This window comes from Delphinus delphis, chromosome 16 (assembly GCF_949987515.2).
Source record: "Delphinus delphis chromosome 16, mDelDel1.2, whole genome shotgun sequence".
NCBI lineage: Eukaryota > Metazoa > Chordata > Mammalia > Artiodactyla > Delphinidae > Delphinus > Delphinus delphis.
In genome coordinates this window covers 76,474,883-76,493,489 of record NC_082698.1, presented here as the reverse complement: position 1 = coordinate 76,493,489, position 18,607 = coordinate 76,474,883, and the positions used below count along the sequence as shown (strand labels likewise).

The 18,607-nt window shown below is 37.5% G+C and overlaps 1 protein-coding gene across 1 annotated transcript in view; it reads left to right on the top strand.

Annotated features, from left to right (window-relative positions):
• RYR2 (ryanodine receptor 2) overlaps positions 1 to 18,607 on the top strand; it is a 714,060-nt gene that overhangs the window by 637,097 nt on the left and 58,356 nt on the right. Inside the window, exons 81-86 of the mRNA XM_060035003.1 lie at positions 61 to 140; positions 4,498 to 4,574; positions 5,404 to 5,477; positions 15,537 to 15,617; positions 16,802 to 16,890; positions 18,303 to 18,431. Coding sequence (XP_059890986.1) covers positions 61 to 140; positions 4,498 to 4,574; positions 5,404 to 5,477; positions 15,537 to 15,617; positions 16,802 to 16,890; positions 18,303 to 18,431 — 530 coding nt within the window. The remainder of the gene's footprint in view (positions 1 to 60; positions 141 to 4,497; positions 4,575 to 5,403; positions 5,478 to 15,536; positions 15,618 to 16,801; positions 16,891 to 18,302; positions 18,432 to 18,607) is intronic.

The following is an 18,607-nucleotide window of genomic DNA, read 5'->3' as shown; positions in this document are numbered from 1 at the left end:
AGAATTGGTTAATGTAGCAGGTGAAGTGATAGAAGGATCACAACAGTTTGTATTTTTAAGGTGAAACTGGACCCATGGTGGCTGCTACTTTGAAACTCGGAATTGCTATCTTAAATGGCGGGAACTCTACAGTACAGCAGGTATGTCATTGAGCCTTTCACATAATGTGCTTTTCGAAGAGATGGACCGTATAGTCATCCTGTTGAACTATTTTAGTCATCCTAAAAGAACGATTAGTTGTACGTTAGTTGTACCTTTTTGTTTTCATTTTCTATGTAAAGTATGCCTTTATTTTATGGTCATCTTGTCCCAGTATCCAAATATCTCCCAGGTAGCACAATAAACACCCCTTCTAGGTAGCACAACAAATAATAACGCTGTTTAGAAGTCTGAAGTCATGTCATACGGTGTCATCATTTGCAATGCTGCATTTCATGTGAATAAGTTGGCGTAAAGCAGCTGGTTTGTTTTAATAGTGAAAAATAAATACCCTTACCTAGGGAGCCTAGTTTGGTAACATGTTTTATAGTGTTATATCTCCTAAAAATTGACTCTTAAGATTTTGTTGTATATTTGGTACAAAGCTGGCTTCTAGGTTAATGTGTAAACAGAATGCATTGTTAAGAATTTTTCTAGTTGTAATTCTTTCTATTCTCCTAAGATATGAGAAAATCACTTCCCAACCAAGTTCTGTAATGATGTTCTGTTTAAAAGTTAGACATTATCTGGACGGGGATTTTGCTAACTTCAACCAGTTATGACAAAGGATGCAACCTCCATATCCAACTGAAGGCCAAGGTCTGTTGAGCTTGTTAGAATAAGAGTATTTGAGAGACTTTCTGCAGATCACAGATGCTGGAGAGGGTGTGGAGAAAAGGGAACCCTCCTATACTGTTGGTGGGAATGTAAGTTGGCATAACCACTATGGAGAACAGAATGGAGGTTCCTCAGAAAACTAAAAATAGAACTACCATAGGACCCAGCAGTCCCACTCCTGGGAATATACCCAGACAAAACTATAATTCAAAAAGATACATGCATCCCTGTGTTCATAGCACCACTATTCACAATAGCCAAGACATGGAAGCAGCCTAAATGTCCGTCAGCAGATGAATGGATAACGAAGATGTGGCACATATATAAAATGGAATATTACTCAGCCATAAAAAAGAATGAAATAATGCCATTTGCAGCAACATGGATGGACTTAGAGATTATCATACTGAGTGAAGTAAGTCAGAAAGAGAAAGACAAATACCATATGGTATCACTTATATTTGCAATCTAAAATAGGACACAAATGAACCTATCTATGAAACAGAAACAGACTCATAGACATGGAGAATAGACTTGTGGTTGCCAAGGGGGAAGGGGTGGGTGGGGAAGGGAAGGACTGGGAGTTTGGGGTTAGCAGATGCAAACTATTATCTGTAGATGGATGAGCAACAAGGTCCTACTGTACAGCACAGGGAACTATATTCAGTATCCTGTGATAATGGAAAAGAATATGAAAAAAGAATACACACACGCACATACACACACACACACACACACACAAACACACACACACACACACACACATACACATATACTGAGTCCCTTTGCTGTATAGCAGAAATTAACACAACATTGTAAAGCAACTATACTTCACTAAAGAAAAAAAGAGTATTTGAGTGACTTAAAAAAAGACTGTCACAGGTGTGTACTGCATACCTCTGGGGATAACATTCACACGGCCAACAGTGTGGCTCTGAGCTCAGAAAAAATCCTTATGCTCATTGGAGAACAACAAACCACAACATAATATAAGCATCAGATTGTGTTATTCTAAAACTATAATGTCTCTTATTTTTGTATCTTGGCTTCTGTATGAGAAAGCACGGTTGAACAGGGAACTAGTAACTGTTTATTTCTTGGGTAAGTTTTAGTCAAGCAGGTAAGGGGCTACCCTCATTGAAGGAAAGGAAGGCAAATGAGAACTTCAGAATGTTTGACTTCAAGTTGCTGTGAACCTCAGAATCACTACAGTGGCACAAAGCTAGGAATAGGCTCCTAGAAACCTTTGAGTCTAAGAAAAGAAAAGCAGAGAAAATTTGAAGGTTTCTTTTGGGTTAGTAAAGGTTGTTGCGGAGCACAGGCTCTGGACGCGCAGCCTCAGCGGCCATGGCTCACGGGCCCAGCCACTCCGCGGCACGTGGGATCTTCCCGGACCGGGGCACGAACCCGTGTCCCCTGCATCGGCAGACGGACTCTCAACCACTGCGCCACCAGGGAAGCCCCATCAAATTGTATATTTTTTTCTGTAAATATAATCACTACATGTTAGTACTGGAAGAGAACGTAGACATAACCTAAGCGAGGGTTGTTAGCTTTTTATTGCCTCTGACAGTTCGTTGAAATCTCTGGCCTCCTCTCGGTGTAATGTTTATAAGTGCACAAATTAAAATTACGTAGATTGAAAAGGAAGCCAAGTATATTGAAATGTGTTTATCAAAATATTATAAAATAGGTTTTCGATAAAGTAATATGTTTCTTTATGAACTCATTAAATAAAAGATCTAGTACTTGGTCTAATAATTTTTGAGAAGAAAAGACGTGTCTAAATATTTTTAAATATCTACAACAGCTGTAATGTGATATGAAAATACCTGAAATCTTTATTGGTGACAAAATCGTAGCTACTACTAACCCTCTTAGTGTTTGTTGCTTAGATTACTGGTTGAAAGGAATGCTAAATTTCAGTTAGAAGTTAGTAAAAATAAAGGTGAATTTTCTCCCATCCAATTTACAGATTTTCTCTTTTGATTTCCATAGTAAATGACTACATGACTTTTTTTAAAAAAGGAAAAATAAAGAAAACCAACCTAATCTCGCCACAATACTTATAAATAAATAATTTCCCTTGACTTATGTATTGCTTCAAAAGACCTTAATTGTATAGTGTATATATTCAGAAATCCATGGAGACAAAAGGAACCTTGAGAGACCATGTAATAAACGTACTCATCGTCTGTACAGATCTTTTCTTTTTTCTTTAAACCTTCAGATATATATTCCACCACTCCCCTTTGACCCTGTAACCCACATTCATTTTGTTTTAAAAGGCCAATGATTAATAAGCGCTTCATGTTTTATTAGCCCAATAAGTTATCACACACCCACCCCAAAATGGCTGTGCGTTTTTGTGTGTCTGTGTGTATCTGTGCGTGTGTAGGTGTATGCATATATGTGTGTATATATATATATACACACACAAATATATATACACTGTGTATATGTATACAGCCTTCACATATTTAGTTTTATATTACCTTTAACTCTCTGATTTCTGGAAAAAGAGTACTACCAATATTTTGACTGCTTAGCTGAGCCCTATCTAGATAGCTCTGATAATAGGAATTAATCCCTTCTATTTAAGATTCAGAGAAGAGCAGTATCTTTATTTTCTTAAAACCTTTGGTGTGCCTCTGTCATCTTATCATCTTGTACGTACTTTTTTTTTTAATTGGGGTATCGTTGCTTTACAATGTCGTGTTAGTTTCTGCTGTACCATGAAATGAATCAACTATATGTATACATAGATCCCCTCCCTCTTGGACCTCCCCAGCCCCCATCCCACCCCCTAGGTCACACCGAGCTGAGCTCCCGGTGCTATACAGCAGGTTTCCACCAGCTGTCCATTTTACACATGGCAGTGCTGGTAGGTCAATCCCAATCTCCCGGTTCTCCCTCCTGCCCCGCCCTGCCTCATGTCCACATGTCCATTCTCTACGTCTTCCTCTCTATTCCTGCCCTGCACATAGTACTTCTTATCTGAAACCTCCAGCACACTGTATCTACATTCAGAGTGGCTGCTTCATCATGGCATGTAAAAACATACTAACAAGCAGAGCCGTGCATTCCTTGAGCATTTTTTACATTTGTGTTTAACCAAAATGTTGACCACAGAATCTGGACATCATCCTGAGAAAAGAGGAGAAAAATTAATAGTCACATGATTCCCACCAGTCCTTGGGTTTAGAGACCATGGTAATGGAAACTGAATTTCTGTCTGTAACATTAGCATATGGTAATCAGAGCTCTCGGATTGGAATGCTGTTTAAGGAAGTCACTTTTGTAATGAAACCTGTGAATAGCAGACAGGTGGGCCTTCTTCCCGGTAAACTTGAGCTAAGTATCTGAATCTCCAGATACTTACAGAGTGACATGAAGAGAATTAAGAGTATGATTTCCTCCTGATATTCCTGCTGCCTGTGGTGTTTTATAAAGCAGCTCCCTTGTTCCAAGCCATGTATATGTCCTGCTGCACTTAGAAATGTGCAAGTCTCTTGCCGTGACGTGCTTATCACTGTTTTGTGGTCAAGGTGACGTCCGTCATGTTTGTATGCACTGGATATTTTTTATCTTTATTTCAGAATCAAAGGATGTTTTTATGTCTTATTTAACAAAAAACGAGCTTTGTGTTCAGTGACGCTGTGGTTTCTCTATCTGCTGTAGAAAATGCTGGACTATCTCAAGGAGAAAAAGGATGTGGGCTTCTTTCAGAGCCTTGCTGGCCTGATGCAGTCATGCAGGTAAGCACATGCTTCATGCAGGTAAGCACATGCTTTTCTCGCTTTGGTTCCACTCAGTGGTTGTACCTTTTAAAGTATGTGTTACTTTGTAAGTACATTACTGACAGCACATACACAGAAGAATTTTTAATGATTAAACACACTTTTAAGTGGGACAAAAGTGTGGAAGTGTCTTATGTTCTATCTTGCTGTTAGGTGTTAGTAATGTTTTAATTACTAATTGTTCCACATTAATAATGTCTTAAAATAGTCTACCCTGTGCTTAAATAGGAACCTTGGAGAATCAATGTGTATTCTGCTTACTTGGGAATGAGTAGTGTATGATTTTTAAAAGACAAAAAACAAAATTCTTTTTCATTTTATCTGGGAGCCGTTAGACCAGTTCTCATCTGCCCTAAATGAATGAGCCTTAACCATGATCGTCATGACCATGTTCATCATTTTCTGTTTTTTACAGTCTTTGAAATCGTTCAGACAGCATTTGACTGAGGAACCTGCCACATACTTAATGTTATTATTCCAACTGGAAAAACATGATCATTCTAATTATATTTCAGTATGTCTGCTAACTTTGTAATGTTCTCCCAAAGTTGAAACCCATCAATGCCATATGCTTGACTTTCACATGGATCATTTCAGTGTGGACCCTGGAGAGAAACTAGTCTGGTACTAGGAAAATATGGTTGGTAGGCATTGAGTCAGTGTATGTTTTCAGTATCTGATAACATTTGGTTCACGTTTCACGATACACAGTTTTTAGACATTTGCTCTCCTGAAGAAAGAAAACGTTCTGTTAGGCCTCTAAATGTTTTCTTCCCTGTTATTGCAGTGTCCTTGACCTAAACGCATTTGAGCGACAAAACAAAGCTGAAGGACTTGGGATGGTGACCGAGGAAGGATCAGGTATTGATCGCTTAAATTAAAAGCATCACGTGTCCCCACTTCTTCCCTGAAATTACAGAGAGATACAAGGTTATCTTTAAATAGACACAATGCTTATGTGACTCATTTAAAAGTTCATAGTTAGACACCCATGCAGGTCACACCCAAAACCCAATCTTCCATGTTGGTCATTGATTCCTTTTTATTCCAGATCTACTGTCAGTGGTCTTTCCCCTAGTTGGGTAGTAAGTAAATATCCCTTATTAGAGAATTATCTATAAAATTCGAAACCACATGGATGAGCCACATTAGAAAATGTTTGACTTTCTTTGGCCACTTTAGCAAACTGTCAGGCTTTCAAATTCTTCTGTCTCCTTAGGTTAGTGATGCTTTCAGATCCTTCAGTCCACCACTAGTCTTACTATCTCCTCCCTTTTAGCCCAGTTATCCTTCTATCTCATATATCCATGTCTTTGCAAGTCCAAATTGTTTCATGAAATACAGAGAAATTTTTGTGTTTAAATAACTCTGATCACTTAATTTACATGTGCATGAAAATAATGACTCACCGATTCTTAGAGCTTTTCTCTCTATAAATAGATGTATGAACTAGAAAATTCAGCACACAGTGCATTTAAAGCAGAAATAACTATTGTTGCACATTCGTTTTGGTATTTATTAAGAAGAAAGTATCTTCACTATTTTTGGTTTTGACTTGTTTTTATTCTTTTGTGTTTGATTTTTAAATTAATTTAGTTTGAGTCAGGCCCTGTGTGTTTATCTGTTTTTGTTTGTTTGGTCTGGTTTGGAGTTGTCATCTTATCAATGTATTAGTTTTGGAACATTGGGTCTTCTATAAAACTAATCTTATTGCAAAAAATAAATTTTCTCCCCTCTGCCATTTGTAGTCTGCTTGCCTTTCTGAAATATTTTAGAATTCACTAATCTCTCTAATTATCTCTGTATATTTTTGTTCTCACAATAGGAAAAAAATTAGCTGCATTTTTCTTCCGGTATTTTAAAGATTATCATTTATACATATGCTAACACTGCTGCTTCTGTATATATCACCTGTGTAATTTTATTTTCTGCTTGGCATTTGAACGTATAGGTTCAGTAATCAAGTATTCGTCACACGGTTATTTAATTGGGTTAGCTACCTTCAAGAAAAATCACCAGCAGAATTCTGAACTTACTTAGGTTTTTTGAAAATGGACATCAAGCCAAATGTCTTCGTTACTAACCTTTGTGTCGACAGTTAACAACACCTGGCCTTGAGGGGCCCATCTGGAGAACTCAGAGCCATGACAAATCCCAGCTCCCATTGACTGCATGCCTCTCATGTCTCACAGAAGTCCTGGGCATTTTCCAGCTGGAAAGTGCCTAAAAATGAGTCAGTTCTCTATCCAAAGTCTGACTTCCCTGTCATGGAATTAGAAATCAATTTCATTTTCCCCTGCAGTTTTTAGCTAATGTACCAGAGGCTCTGAACACAATTCCATTCATCATTCTGAATCACTCTTTACATCAGCTCCCCACAAAGAAATAGTGACCACCCAGGTTTATTTTACTGGGCCTCCTAGCCACTGTCAACCAGATATAGATGAGAATAACATTTGTGAGTCCCAAATCAGAAATAACTGATGAGAGTGACCATCCTAATGTGAGAATTAGTTCTGTCTCTCAATATGAGGTTGGTTTGATTAGTTTACTCTTTTTAAAGACACACACAAAAATAATTGCCCAAATTGATTAACACGTTTTCTATTTTATTTCCTTACAAACAGCAAGGCAAAAACAAACTCTCAACTTCTTTCTTTTTCCCCATTTCCTTTTCTTTCGACTACCGCCAATGTACTATTCTCCCTTCCTCAGTCATCACTCATGAGCGTGGTAATTATTAAAAATGAACTGCCTTTTCTTCATTTGCTCCTTTATTTGTTGTTAGCTTTGTGTCCAGTCTTGACAGTGACAGTTTTTGTGCATTCTTTCCTTTTATAGACCCTTTTAACAAGTAGATTGTTTACTTCCCATCATTATGCATCCTTTTCCTTTTAAAACTTATATATCAAGCTTTCCTTTTTTTTTTTTTTCTCATCCTGTGAGGATGTGCAGCTATTAACATATTAGACCTGAAGGGGCAACAAGCATTTAAATGATGGTTTTAGATTTGTTTGGTTCTGTTCTTTCATTTAAAAAAAGTTCTGGTGGACCCAGTGTTTGCAGCTGTTGTGTAAATGAATGAATGTGTGCAAGAGTCTCCCTGTGGCATTTCTGTCTTGGACATACTGTGGCTTTATGGCTGTACCAAGTGGTGCACGGGAAAATCAGTGCCGATCCAGTGTGTGCTATGAACGGCTGAGTCTCATCTTAGCCATTGGGCTCTGCTACTTCCCTTCCAAGTATTGAGAGATCTGTAGAGTTTTTCTCTATTCTTTGAAAATATCACACATTAAAAACCTTCTACCATAAAAACAAATTTTCATTCTTGAGACCGAATTTAAAGAACTGTAGAGACAGTAGCAAATGTTCACTCTTCAAGCTAGGATAATAACAAAGATGGCACTGGTGTTGCAAAGTAGTCTCTAAAAGACATGACATACGATGGTGATAAAGAAGGGATGAGATTTTTTGAATGGTACCTAGTATGTCAACAGGGCTTCAGAGATTAAGTTGTGCTTTCTGAATACACACCGTTGCCTTCACCAAAATATCTTTCAGGAGAATATGCAGTGACCACTCATTCGCTGTAACGAATGGTACACTATTTCCCAGATTGAGAACACCTATACTGACTCTATCTTTTGGCATACTTTTAAAATTTCTGTTACACGACCATTCTTTTAAGCTTCTGCAACTATTAAGAGTTTGTACTCTCAAAGGAGAAAGGACATGGGGCATCCCTGTTGAAAAGCAGAAAAGCCTGAAAAATCTAAATCTGTTAGTGATATCCTTGCTTCCGAGCTTAAGGCTTGTGCAGTATAGGCTCAGGACTGAGAAAAGAATCTGATCTAAATCTGCATCCTAACCAAGTATCTTTATTAAGCTCAGTCTCTTCCCGATGATGATAAAAGGACCATAAATTATATTGCCATGGAAAATGTATAACTTGAATACATGAACTTTTTCATACCCACAGCTTTCCCATGAGGTATTTTTCCTATTTTATAAAGAAGGAGAGTGAGGGAGAGAAAGATAACATGGCTTGTCCAGGGTCACACAGCGAAGTGGCAGGGTCAAGGCTGAAATGCAGGCATTCTTCCTGCCTTTAATTTGCCCATTCCACATGCCTACTCCCTTCCCCCCCATCCTTCAGTAGTCTTTGGGGGGCTTATTTTGTGTCCAGCACGTTGGCTTAGGTAGAATTGTTGGTCCCTTAACGTAATGTCTCCTTTCAAAGACACCCATCTATTGCCGATTTTTGCATCCACCGTTGAAGTTTTAATATCACTTTTAAGCTTTTTACGGTTACACATGACATTCTTCATCTGGTGTTGAGATACCATCAGGGAATATGTGCTTCTTTAAGCTTTGTATACAGCTGTCCCTCTGTATCCATGAGGGCTTGGTTCCAGGACCCTCCCCTTCCTCCCCCCTCCCCCAGCAGATACCGTAATCCACAGATGCTCGAGTCCCTGATACAAAGTGGCATAGCACGGCCATACCTCTGTATCTGCTGATACAGAAGGACCACTGTATCTGGATCTCAGACTAATTGTTTATATTCTTTTCTCTACACTGGTACTGTCCTGTAGCCCTATCCCACCTTACTAAATTTCCCACATTTCTACAAAAGCCTGGACCTCCCCCTTGTTTGTTTGGTTTTTTTTTAAAAAAAAAGGTTCTTAAGCAAATGTGTTTAGATTTGTCACGTGCTCAGTGTCGTCCTCTCTGTATATTTTTTAGTCCTATGTGTTTTCTTTTAACATAGAGTGAAGTTCAAAACCAAAAACCTATATAAATCTTTGAAATTTCATTCCATCCTTGGATTTCTAATTTGTTTTTCCTCAGTACCGTTTAACCTCATTAGTAATTCATGATGAGCTTGAAAGTGCAATTTTCCTTCTTTCAAACGTCTTCTTGGAATATAGTCGAAGATACTGCATTTGATTTTTGATCATTTTGCAGGGATCCTTGACTTCGTAAGCAAGATGAAATTGCGAAGCTGATCTGATTCCTCAGAAATTGTTTGATTTTCTAAACTGTTATATACAACATTAATACAAGTTAAGCTTCTCAAATTTCCACCTGTAACTGATAACGTGTTGCACTGAGGTTCTTGCCGATATATTTATAGTGACCTCATGAAGTTTATGTGAAGTTGAAGATAAAAGGATTCCTTTTAATTAATTAATGAAAGGGATAATTAAAGCAATCTTTAAATATTGGCTACCCTAATTTTTCGTTAGTGTTTTTAGCGCTTAATTATTTTTTGGCTTTCTCCTGCCCAGATTTTCAGAGTACTTTCCCAGGTATAATCCAGTGCTAACATCTGGGTTCTGACTATATTTCTCTGCAGTTCCTATGGGTAAACGTTCTCTTCAAGAAAAAGCCTGTAGTTCATGGCACTAAATAGATTGTTTTTTAACATCCTTGCAGTTTTTAAACTTTGAAGCAGTCATTTAAATTTGAGTGGCTATTACGTGCTAGACACTGTCCTAGGCACTGGCGTTCTATAGGAGTCCAGTATCGTGTAGACAGACTTGTAAACAAGCGACTTCAGAACAATGCCCTCTGTGTAAGAGAGAACTGAGTTGATACTTTGCCAGGGATGGGGAAGTGTCACCATAGACATAACACGTAGCCTGAAGTAGAAGTTTATCTGGTAGATAAGGAAGGCAAAGAAAGGCATTCCAGTGGAAGGAATTAGCATCAGCGTATGCAAAGTTTAAGGTACAAAACATATCAGAGGACAGTAACCACAACCTGGTGCGGTTGAAGAGAAATGAACCCCCTAGAAGATGGCAAGATCGTTTGTGAGAGGTGCTGAAGGACCTTCCTTGCTCTTTCCAGGCATTTGTACTTTCTTTCTGAGACCCTGGAGAGCCATTAAAGAAATAACACTTAAGGGATACATTATGTTTTGTGTGATGATCCGCCTGGCATTAAATTCCTACATTCACTGTTCAAAATGCTTCCAGTAGAACCTAATCACCCTAAAAGGCACAGATCTCTCCTTTCTCAGTAATGCTAATGTATTAAATAGGCATGGAGTTCTCCAAAGGTAGTGGTCACCACCATTTCCTTCACGGCAGCGGGGGAACTCTGCTTAACGGTAGATTGCAGAGAATTCTTCAGAGTATGCTTTCCATAATTACTGTTACAGGAGTCAGTCTGTTTGTCAGGAAGAGTGTTATAATTGGATTGCCTATAGCTGTTGTTGTCAGCACCAGGCTGTAAGATGGGTGTCCCGTGTGAAGACATGGAGATCAGTTAGGATGCTGGTGGATGGAATGGGTGAAGGACATAAAGGATTTCAGTTAGAGTAATGACAACTGAAAGGCACTAAGAGAAGGCTACAAGAAGATGCACACTATTGAATATTAGATATAGGATGGATAAACAACAAGGTCCTACTGTATAGCACAGGGAACTATATTCAATACCCTGTGATAAACCATAATAGAAAAGAATGTATATATATATATCTGAGTCTCTTTGCTGTACAACAGAAATTAATACAACATTGTAAATCAACTATACTTCAGTAAAAAAAAGAAAGAAAAAAAAAGAGACAGCTGTAAGAGAAACAATCTGCAAATCATGTTCGAAAGCAAAAGATTTCTTCCCCCACAGCTAACCTATAACTTTAATTCTGTGTTCCATCGGTCACACCTAACTTTTTTCACACACAGTGGTCGTTGGTATTATCTAGGAATGCATTTTATACACTGGTGTCAGGTTGTTACCTTAGATTAAATACATGCACTTAATGGAATTATGAATGATTTATCGTATTCACAACCCACCAGTATTCTATATTTTAGAAATCTAAAGGTTGTTTTTTAATGACTGCATGCCATTAAAACTTCACATTTATTCCTACTGTGTTTTGCATATTTCAAAGCAACTGTACTTGTTTGGACCTATTTGATTCTCCCAGCAGCCCTGTGAATTCAGGAAGTCAGGAGACTGTTAATTTCCATATCAAAATGATGAAACAGAGACTCAGAAAGGTGAATTGACTTTTCTAAAGCCACGTGTCTAGAATATGGTTTTCCTTGGGTTCTAAAATTCATAAAAACAAGTTAGGAGTTCACAATTTAAATAATGTACAATAAGTGTAATGATTGTTAGTCAGAGATTGATTGCTGATGTGAGCTCTGTGAAGTGTAGAAACTATTGCACACTGGATTCAGAAGGACCATACAATATCGAAATTACCTGTTTATTGCCTGACTGTGACCTTCTTAAGGTTAGGGATTGTGTCCATTGGTCTTTTTTGTCCCTAGCACCTCACAAGGTGCCTAGCATATAGGAGACTGTGAATGTTTGCTGAAGTTTACTGAATTCAAGTCCTTTACTTGTTAACAGCTGTAGGACAGTAGTCAAGTTAACTTAATTTCTCGGTTGTTTACCAAACCACAAAATGGGATCGTATCACCTCATTTGTAGGATTTTTGTAAACCTGAAATGAAATGATGAGAAAATATATCTAGCACAATGCCTAGCACACCGTAGTCACTAACTAAATGTGAATCGTAAATCCATTTCAGATTTTTTATTCTTCGTTAGTTGAGCTGTAATATTATTCAAGCAGCCATATTTAGACCATTTAAGCAATGGTATTAAAACTACCCACATGGAATCAAATACCTGACTTTTCACTATTTAAAAATATTTTTAACCTTTATCCTTCAGTGTTTTCATATACAAAATAAATACTTAAGTCCTCTAAAGATTAGTAAGTAATCAGAATTATTTCCTCCATGGCAATGGGGGGCCCTTGAGAGCTGTTTAACGATAGATTACAGGGAATTATTTGATGCAGCCAGTGTCATGTTTCATGCTACTCACCCCTTTTATCTCTGCATCATTAGAGATGCTGACCCTACAACGATGGCGATCTTAGTCTTCTGGAGTCAATTGTTTATATATATATATTAGTCTTTTTATTTATTTCATTAATTTTAGAACAGTTATTGATAATTAATTATTAACAGTTAAATCAAGCTTTGCCTGGAGATAAGTGTGTAGACTTTGAGCTATATCCATGGATATTCTAAGTAAAAATTCTAAGTAAGAACAACTGTTTTTATTGAACTCAAACACTTGTGTACTTTTCTATTAGTTGGATAAACCGATTGTGAGTAGAAAAGCCTTTAAAAGTGTGCTGACTTTATTAGATCTCTAAATGAGGAATTACTTTTTACTGGTAGCTTGAACAAATAAGGTCTACCTAATATTATTTCCAGGTGAAAACTTACATTTTTGAAAATATTTGGTCCATTAAAATTAAGGTGGCTTTTTGAAAATATAAACACATTTAATACCTATGTTCACATAACTATATTTATCGTGTAGGCGTGTTGTTCCCATCTTTATTTAGTGTCATTACCACTGCTACTAATAATATTAACCTCTCCACAATTGATAAAAAATGGTCATATAGATTGTGCAGAGCCAGTGAGGTAGACAGTGTACGCTTTACATTCATTTTATAGGTGAGAAAACTGAGGCACAAAGAACAAACTCATCATCACAACGGTATTGAAATAACTCTCCCTTTATTACAGTGTTAGAAACTATAAGCCCCTTATAATTAAAAATAAAACCAAAGGAATGCCCTTCACACTATCTGCATTTGGCCATCATGCAGCTATTGCAAATAATATTTTTAAAATGTAAGAGCACTTTCAACTACATTTTACTCCATTTTGTTATTTATTATCAACCTTAGTTTCCATCTTACAATGGAATTTCTTTTGCATACATCACAAAATAGACTGTTGCTCGTGTACCTTCTGCAGACATAAAGCCATCATCCATCTCTGTTCCTGCACTGCCTACATGCAGCATGGGCGATGGCAGCATTTTAATCAGATAGTAATGTGTTCATTAAGCAATAGCACCTTAGTGGATACGATAACCTGGTGTCAGCTGATGGTAAATGAAGTCTTGACCTGCCCCTCCCCCCCACCCCGACTTTCCCTCTTGTTCTGCTGTGTGCAGCGTGTCCTATGTAAGAAGTTACTCGTATGTGTTTCGGTGTACAGTCCGGAAAATACTGTGCATGCCAACAGAAAAAAAACCTTATGTTATAAATCAATGTGCATCGTACAGAACATTTTCAGGCACACTGGTAGACTACATGTTAATTTATTTGTGTTAACTTTTCTGAATACTTTCTACCAAGGGTTACTTACTCCACATTGAATATGTGAACATTGGAAGTATGTCCATGGTTTTATTGATTCAATTTTCTGAGAAACGGAAAAACCAAAACAAAACATTTTAGATGGGTTCACAAGGAGTCAATAAGTCTGTGTAACTAACTCATAACAGTTTGATTTCAATAGCATTTTAAAGTATCTTCATGAAATGATACTAAGTGTAATCAATGAAGAGTGTAGCTTATTAGCCTAGGCTGTTTCCTTTTTTCCTATCCTGTCATGAACGTGAACATGGAGGAATGGGCTTATCAGCCATGTATTGAGATTCAAAACGATGTGCATTTAACACATTAAACTTGCCACATCGCATTTGTAGACGTGGTGATCTTAATTTGGTCACCAAATATAATATCTTGCAGGCCAACAGGGAAACCAGTACAGTGATTTTATGTACTTTTTTTAATGTTTATATTAGTTTTCAAAATGGTTTTGCTTCCTAACCCTCCCATTTTATGAAGCCTCTCACTTTGAAAGTCACAGACTGCAGACTGGTAAGTCCATCAACTCTCTGTCATTATGATCACTCGTAATTTTAGTTCCAGTAAACACATGATCATTGCATAGTTTTCTTTCTTAGCCCAAAGTATTTCCAGTCTGAAAAGTTATTATTATTTTTTTAAATACATGAGTATATGCATTCACTTGCCAAACAACATTTCTTTTTTTTTTTTTTTTTTGGTCATTTTGCTTTCTAAACAAATTGAGATTCCAGAGCATACACTCATAATGTTGACAGTGTTTTTTTCACGGACACTCTATGCTTTTAAAATCAGCTTTCATTTGTGTGGTGCCTGTTTTCTGTTTGTTTCCTTCTTTGTGTTTTTGCTTTCAAAGTAACTTGTGATCAAGATACATTTAAATGGAAATGTAGATGAAAGATCGGAACCCTTTTCTGAGGCTTCGTCCTTGCCCCACATATATAGTTAGTGTTGAAATGATGCAGAGCACCTCCTATGGCACTGAGATGCCCTCCGTTTCACATTTCTTTGTTAGATTTAGCTCTCCTAGCAGGAGCCAGCGAAGTTTATCCTTTGGTTTGGTATTTAGAATTAGGTCTGCTTGTCAGTTCTTCCTCCTCTGGAAGGAATGCTCCAACCAATGAGCTCTCTACTTAGACAAGCTCATGAGAGAGTTAAGTGAAATGAGTTAAAAAACATTTTCCAGTCATCCAGAGTTTTCACAAAAGTCCTTTAATTAATATTTGAATAAAAGAAACTCTTTGTCCTGTTTGATGTATGTACTGAATACTTCTGCATTGAATCATTTGGTCAGACTCTGGGAACAAAGCAGACTTAACTTCCACATTTGTAAGAGACGCAGAGATCATTCCTACACAGATCTTACCAAAAAGGAAAAAAAGAAAGATAGAAAGAAAGAAAAAAAAAGTTTAAGTCTCTAATCTCTTCAGGTTGTTTCTAAAATGTTGCCAAACCCATGCTGCTACTTTTAACAGAGAGATAATCTGAGTTTTTAAGATCCAAGTGTTCTTTTCTTAGCAAGAAAAAGTGCATCTATCTGTCAAGCGCATGATCTTATGAGCTTCAGATAGAAAAGTGGCTATGATTTGTGACTGTTTTGGGTTCAGAACGATGCTACATCAACATGCAAGTTTGATGGAGGTGGGGATAGAAAGGGAGGGCGAGGCTAAGGTGGTTGATAACATTGGGTTCCTCTGGACTTCCTGCAGGAGAAAAGGTTCTGCAGGATGACGAATTCACCTGTGACCTCTTCCGCTTCTTGCAACTGCTTTGTGAGGGACACAACTCAGGTTTGTGAGACCCCAGGCCATCGGTGGTACCCAGAAATAAGCATTTTGAAGCAATAATAGGAGTCTGTTAGTTCCAATTATGCTTCTTCCCTTGGGTCAAGAAACAGTTCTTGAACATTACCTGCTGCGTAGGCGCTGGGAAATTTTCTGTATCGCGTTGCCTCTTTCAAAGTCCTTTGCTAGCCCTTTCATTTAATTCTTTTTTTTCCTTTAATTAATTTATTTATTTATTTATTTATTTTTGGCTGCACTGGGTCTTTGTTGCCGCGCACGGGCTTTCTCTGGTTGCGGCGAGCGGGGGCTACTCTTTGTTGTGGTACACAGGCGTCTCATTGTGGTGGCTTCTCTTGTTGCAGGACACAGGCTCTAGGCTGCGTGGGCTTCAGTAGTTGTGGCTCGTGGGCTCTAGCGCACAGGCTCAGTAGTTGTGGCACGCGAGCTCAGTAGTTCTGGCGCACAGGCTAAGTTGCTCTGCAGCATGTGGGATCTTCCCGGACCGGGGCTCAAACCCATGTCCCCTGCATTGGCAGGCGGATTCCTAGCCACTGCGCCACCAGGGAAGTCCCTCACTTAATTCTTATTAGTTGTTCTCATGCTAGAGAAGACAGCTGATAGGTGAAGAAAGTTGTAGATCAGATAGATAGCTATAGAGACATACGTAGCTCTGTTTCTTTTTTTACCACGTATCTTACTGGGGGAATCTACTTCATTGTGTAACTTTGCATGATGTATTTACATTCATTTTTTATCTATCTGGTTCTCCACCAAGCTTGTGTATCCGTGAAGGCAGGAACTTGATCTTGATTTTTGCTTCCCCAGCACTTAACACAGTACTAAGGAATAAGGGATTATGGAATAGATCGTTTAATTACTCTGTCCTACAGGATGGAAGTTGTTTTCAGTCATTCACATGCCCAGAGCCCTAGAGCTAGGAATCAAGAAACAGGTGTTAGCAACCTCTTAGATGAAATTTGAATATTGATATTCTGTGAAGCACCTAGATTTGTTTTTGAGGTACTCACTTTGTATGGAAAATATAAATTATTCAATATTAAAACGATCAGATTAACAGTGTACGTAGCCATGGTGATTTTGCTGGAGACGTCATTTGCTTTTGGAGTTATTCAAAGGACTCATTTTACAGTTTTGAATGCGCTTTAATAACATCTTTTCATCTTATGTAGATTTTCAAAATTATCTGAGAACTCAGACTGGCAACAATACGACTGTCAACATAATCATCTCTACCGTAGACTACCTACTGAGAGTTCAGGTACGTTGCTTTACGTTAGTAACAAATTAAGGGGTTGGTTGGTTGGCAAGATATGGTGGGGTCGTGAAGCTGCCATGTTGAAATGTGTTTTGATTTATGAGGTCAGAATTTGTAGAGATATTTTGTCTTTGATCACAGTCTTTCCCAAGTCTTAGGTTGAAACTGCCACTATTGTCTTGGCCTCTGATCCTGGCTCTCACTTGGCTTATTTTCTTTCTATAAGTGGGAATATTTTTTTCCTACAGTTTTTAACTTGATGGCATTTTAAATTCCTTTTCAATTGGTAGAGCATGAACATGCTCTGTTCCTTCCTCTACAGTTGATAGATAAATAGGAGAAGGATATTTGAAACGTTACTAAAAATGGGAAAGAAAGGCTTTCAAACTACTTACCATACACTTAAATTTAATAGCATAGGGTTAGTTCTTTTCAGCTCTTGAAATATTTGCATTAATTTAAAAATTCAGCTTAACACGTCATCACTTAAAAGTATCTTTGATAGTGTAGTAATGGTTTACACATTACGAGAGCCGAATCTGAAGGTGTAGGCCTCTTAAGTAATAAGATTTTATATAACTTTTATTTCCCTCCCTTTATTTATAAGGAAGTCAGGTATAGTACTTTTAAACACTGCAAATTCAAACTCTGTTTCTCCCTTAATCTTTGCATATGTAAAAGCACAACACTCTTACTTAAAGCTTAATGAGAAAAAAGTCCATTTTTGAAGCAAATATATCAAGAAGCATTGCTGAAAATATATTTGTGATTTTCAAAATCATGTCTCAAAACCTAAATGGTAGCCCAAATTGTATTACTCATTTAGGCAACTAAAGTGCCTTCACAATATAAGTTGTTGTTGAATATATCCTGTTTGGAAAGATTGATCTTATTTAGATGTTTGTTTAAAGTTGTTGTCAGTATTTATAAGGAGTCCAGCTAGTTTCTTCAGGGGCAGTTACACAAGCCAGGAACATCCTGGAATTCTCATCAAAGAAATGTTATTGGCTTTGTTGGAGAAAAAGGAGACCAAATGTCTGGAACCCAGAAATATTGTTCTATGATTTGTCTAATTTCTGTGCTCACATAGTAAACACCTAACTGCTCTATGGATAAATATGCATTAATATTATGAATCCTTATTTTTGTGAAGTTCAAGGTCATCAGAGACAGGAAGTCATTTTAAAAGCTATGTTTTCTACTTCTAATCTTCTCTCCAGTTGTTATTTATATCTAGGGAGGATGTCACCATATTTTATGTTTAGGAAAATCATTGACAATAGTACTTACCTTGCAGATATTTTTGTTTGCTTCCAATCTGTTATTTAAAATGATTTCCTATTACTGAGTCCAGAACTGGACAGGTCTTTGGTAGCTTCAGATGGTGCCTTAATCCTCTCATGTCTCTTTTCCAGGAATCAATCAGTGACTTCTATTGGTATTACTCTGGGAAAGATGTCATTGATGAACAGGGACAAAGGAATTTCTCCAAAGCGATTCAAGTAGCAAAACAAGTCTTTAACACGCTTACAGAGTATATTCAGGTAAACCTTTAAACGTTTCTGTTATTTGAAGAAGGAAAGAAAGAGAGAAAAGAGAGTCAACTGGTTAGCATTGAATTCCTTGGAAAAATGCAATATGTCTAAAGTATTTTCCTGCTCTCATCCACATTCTTACTGACCCCTTCCATAGATTCTTAGCCAGTTGGCCATTTAAAATA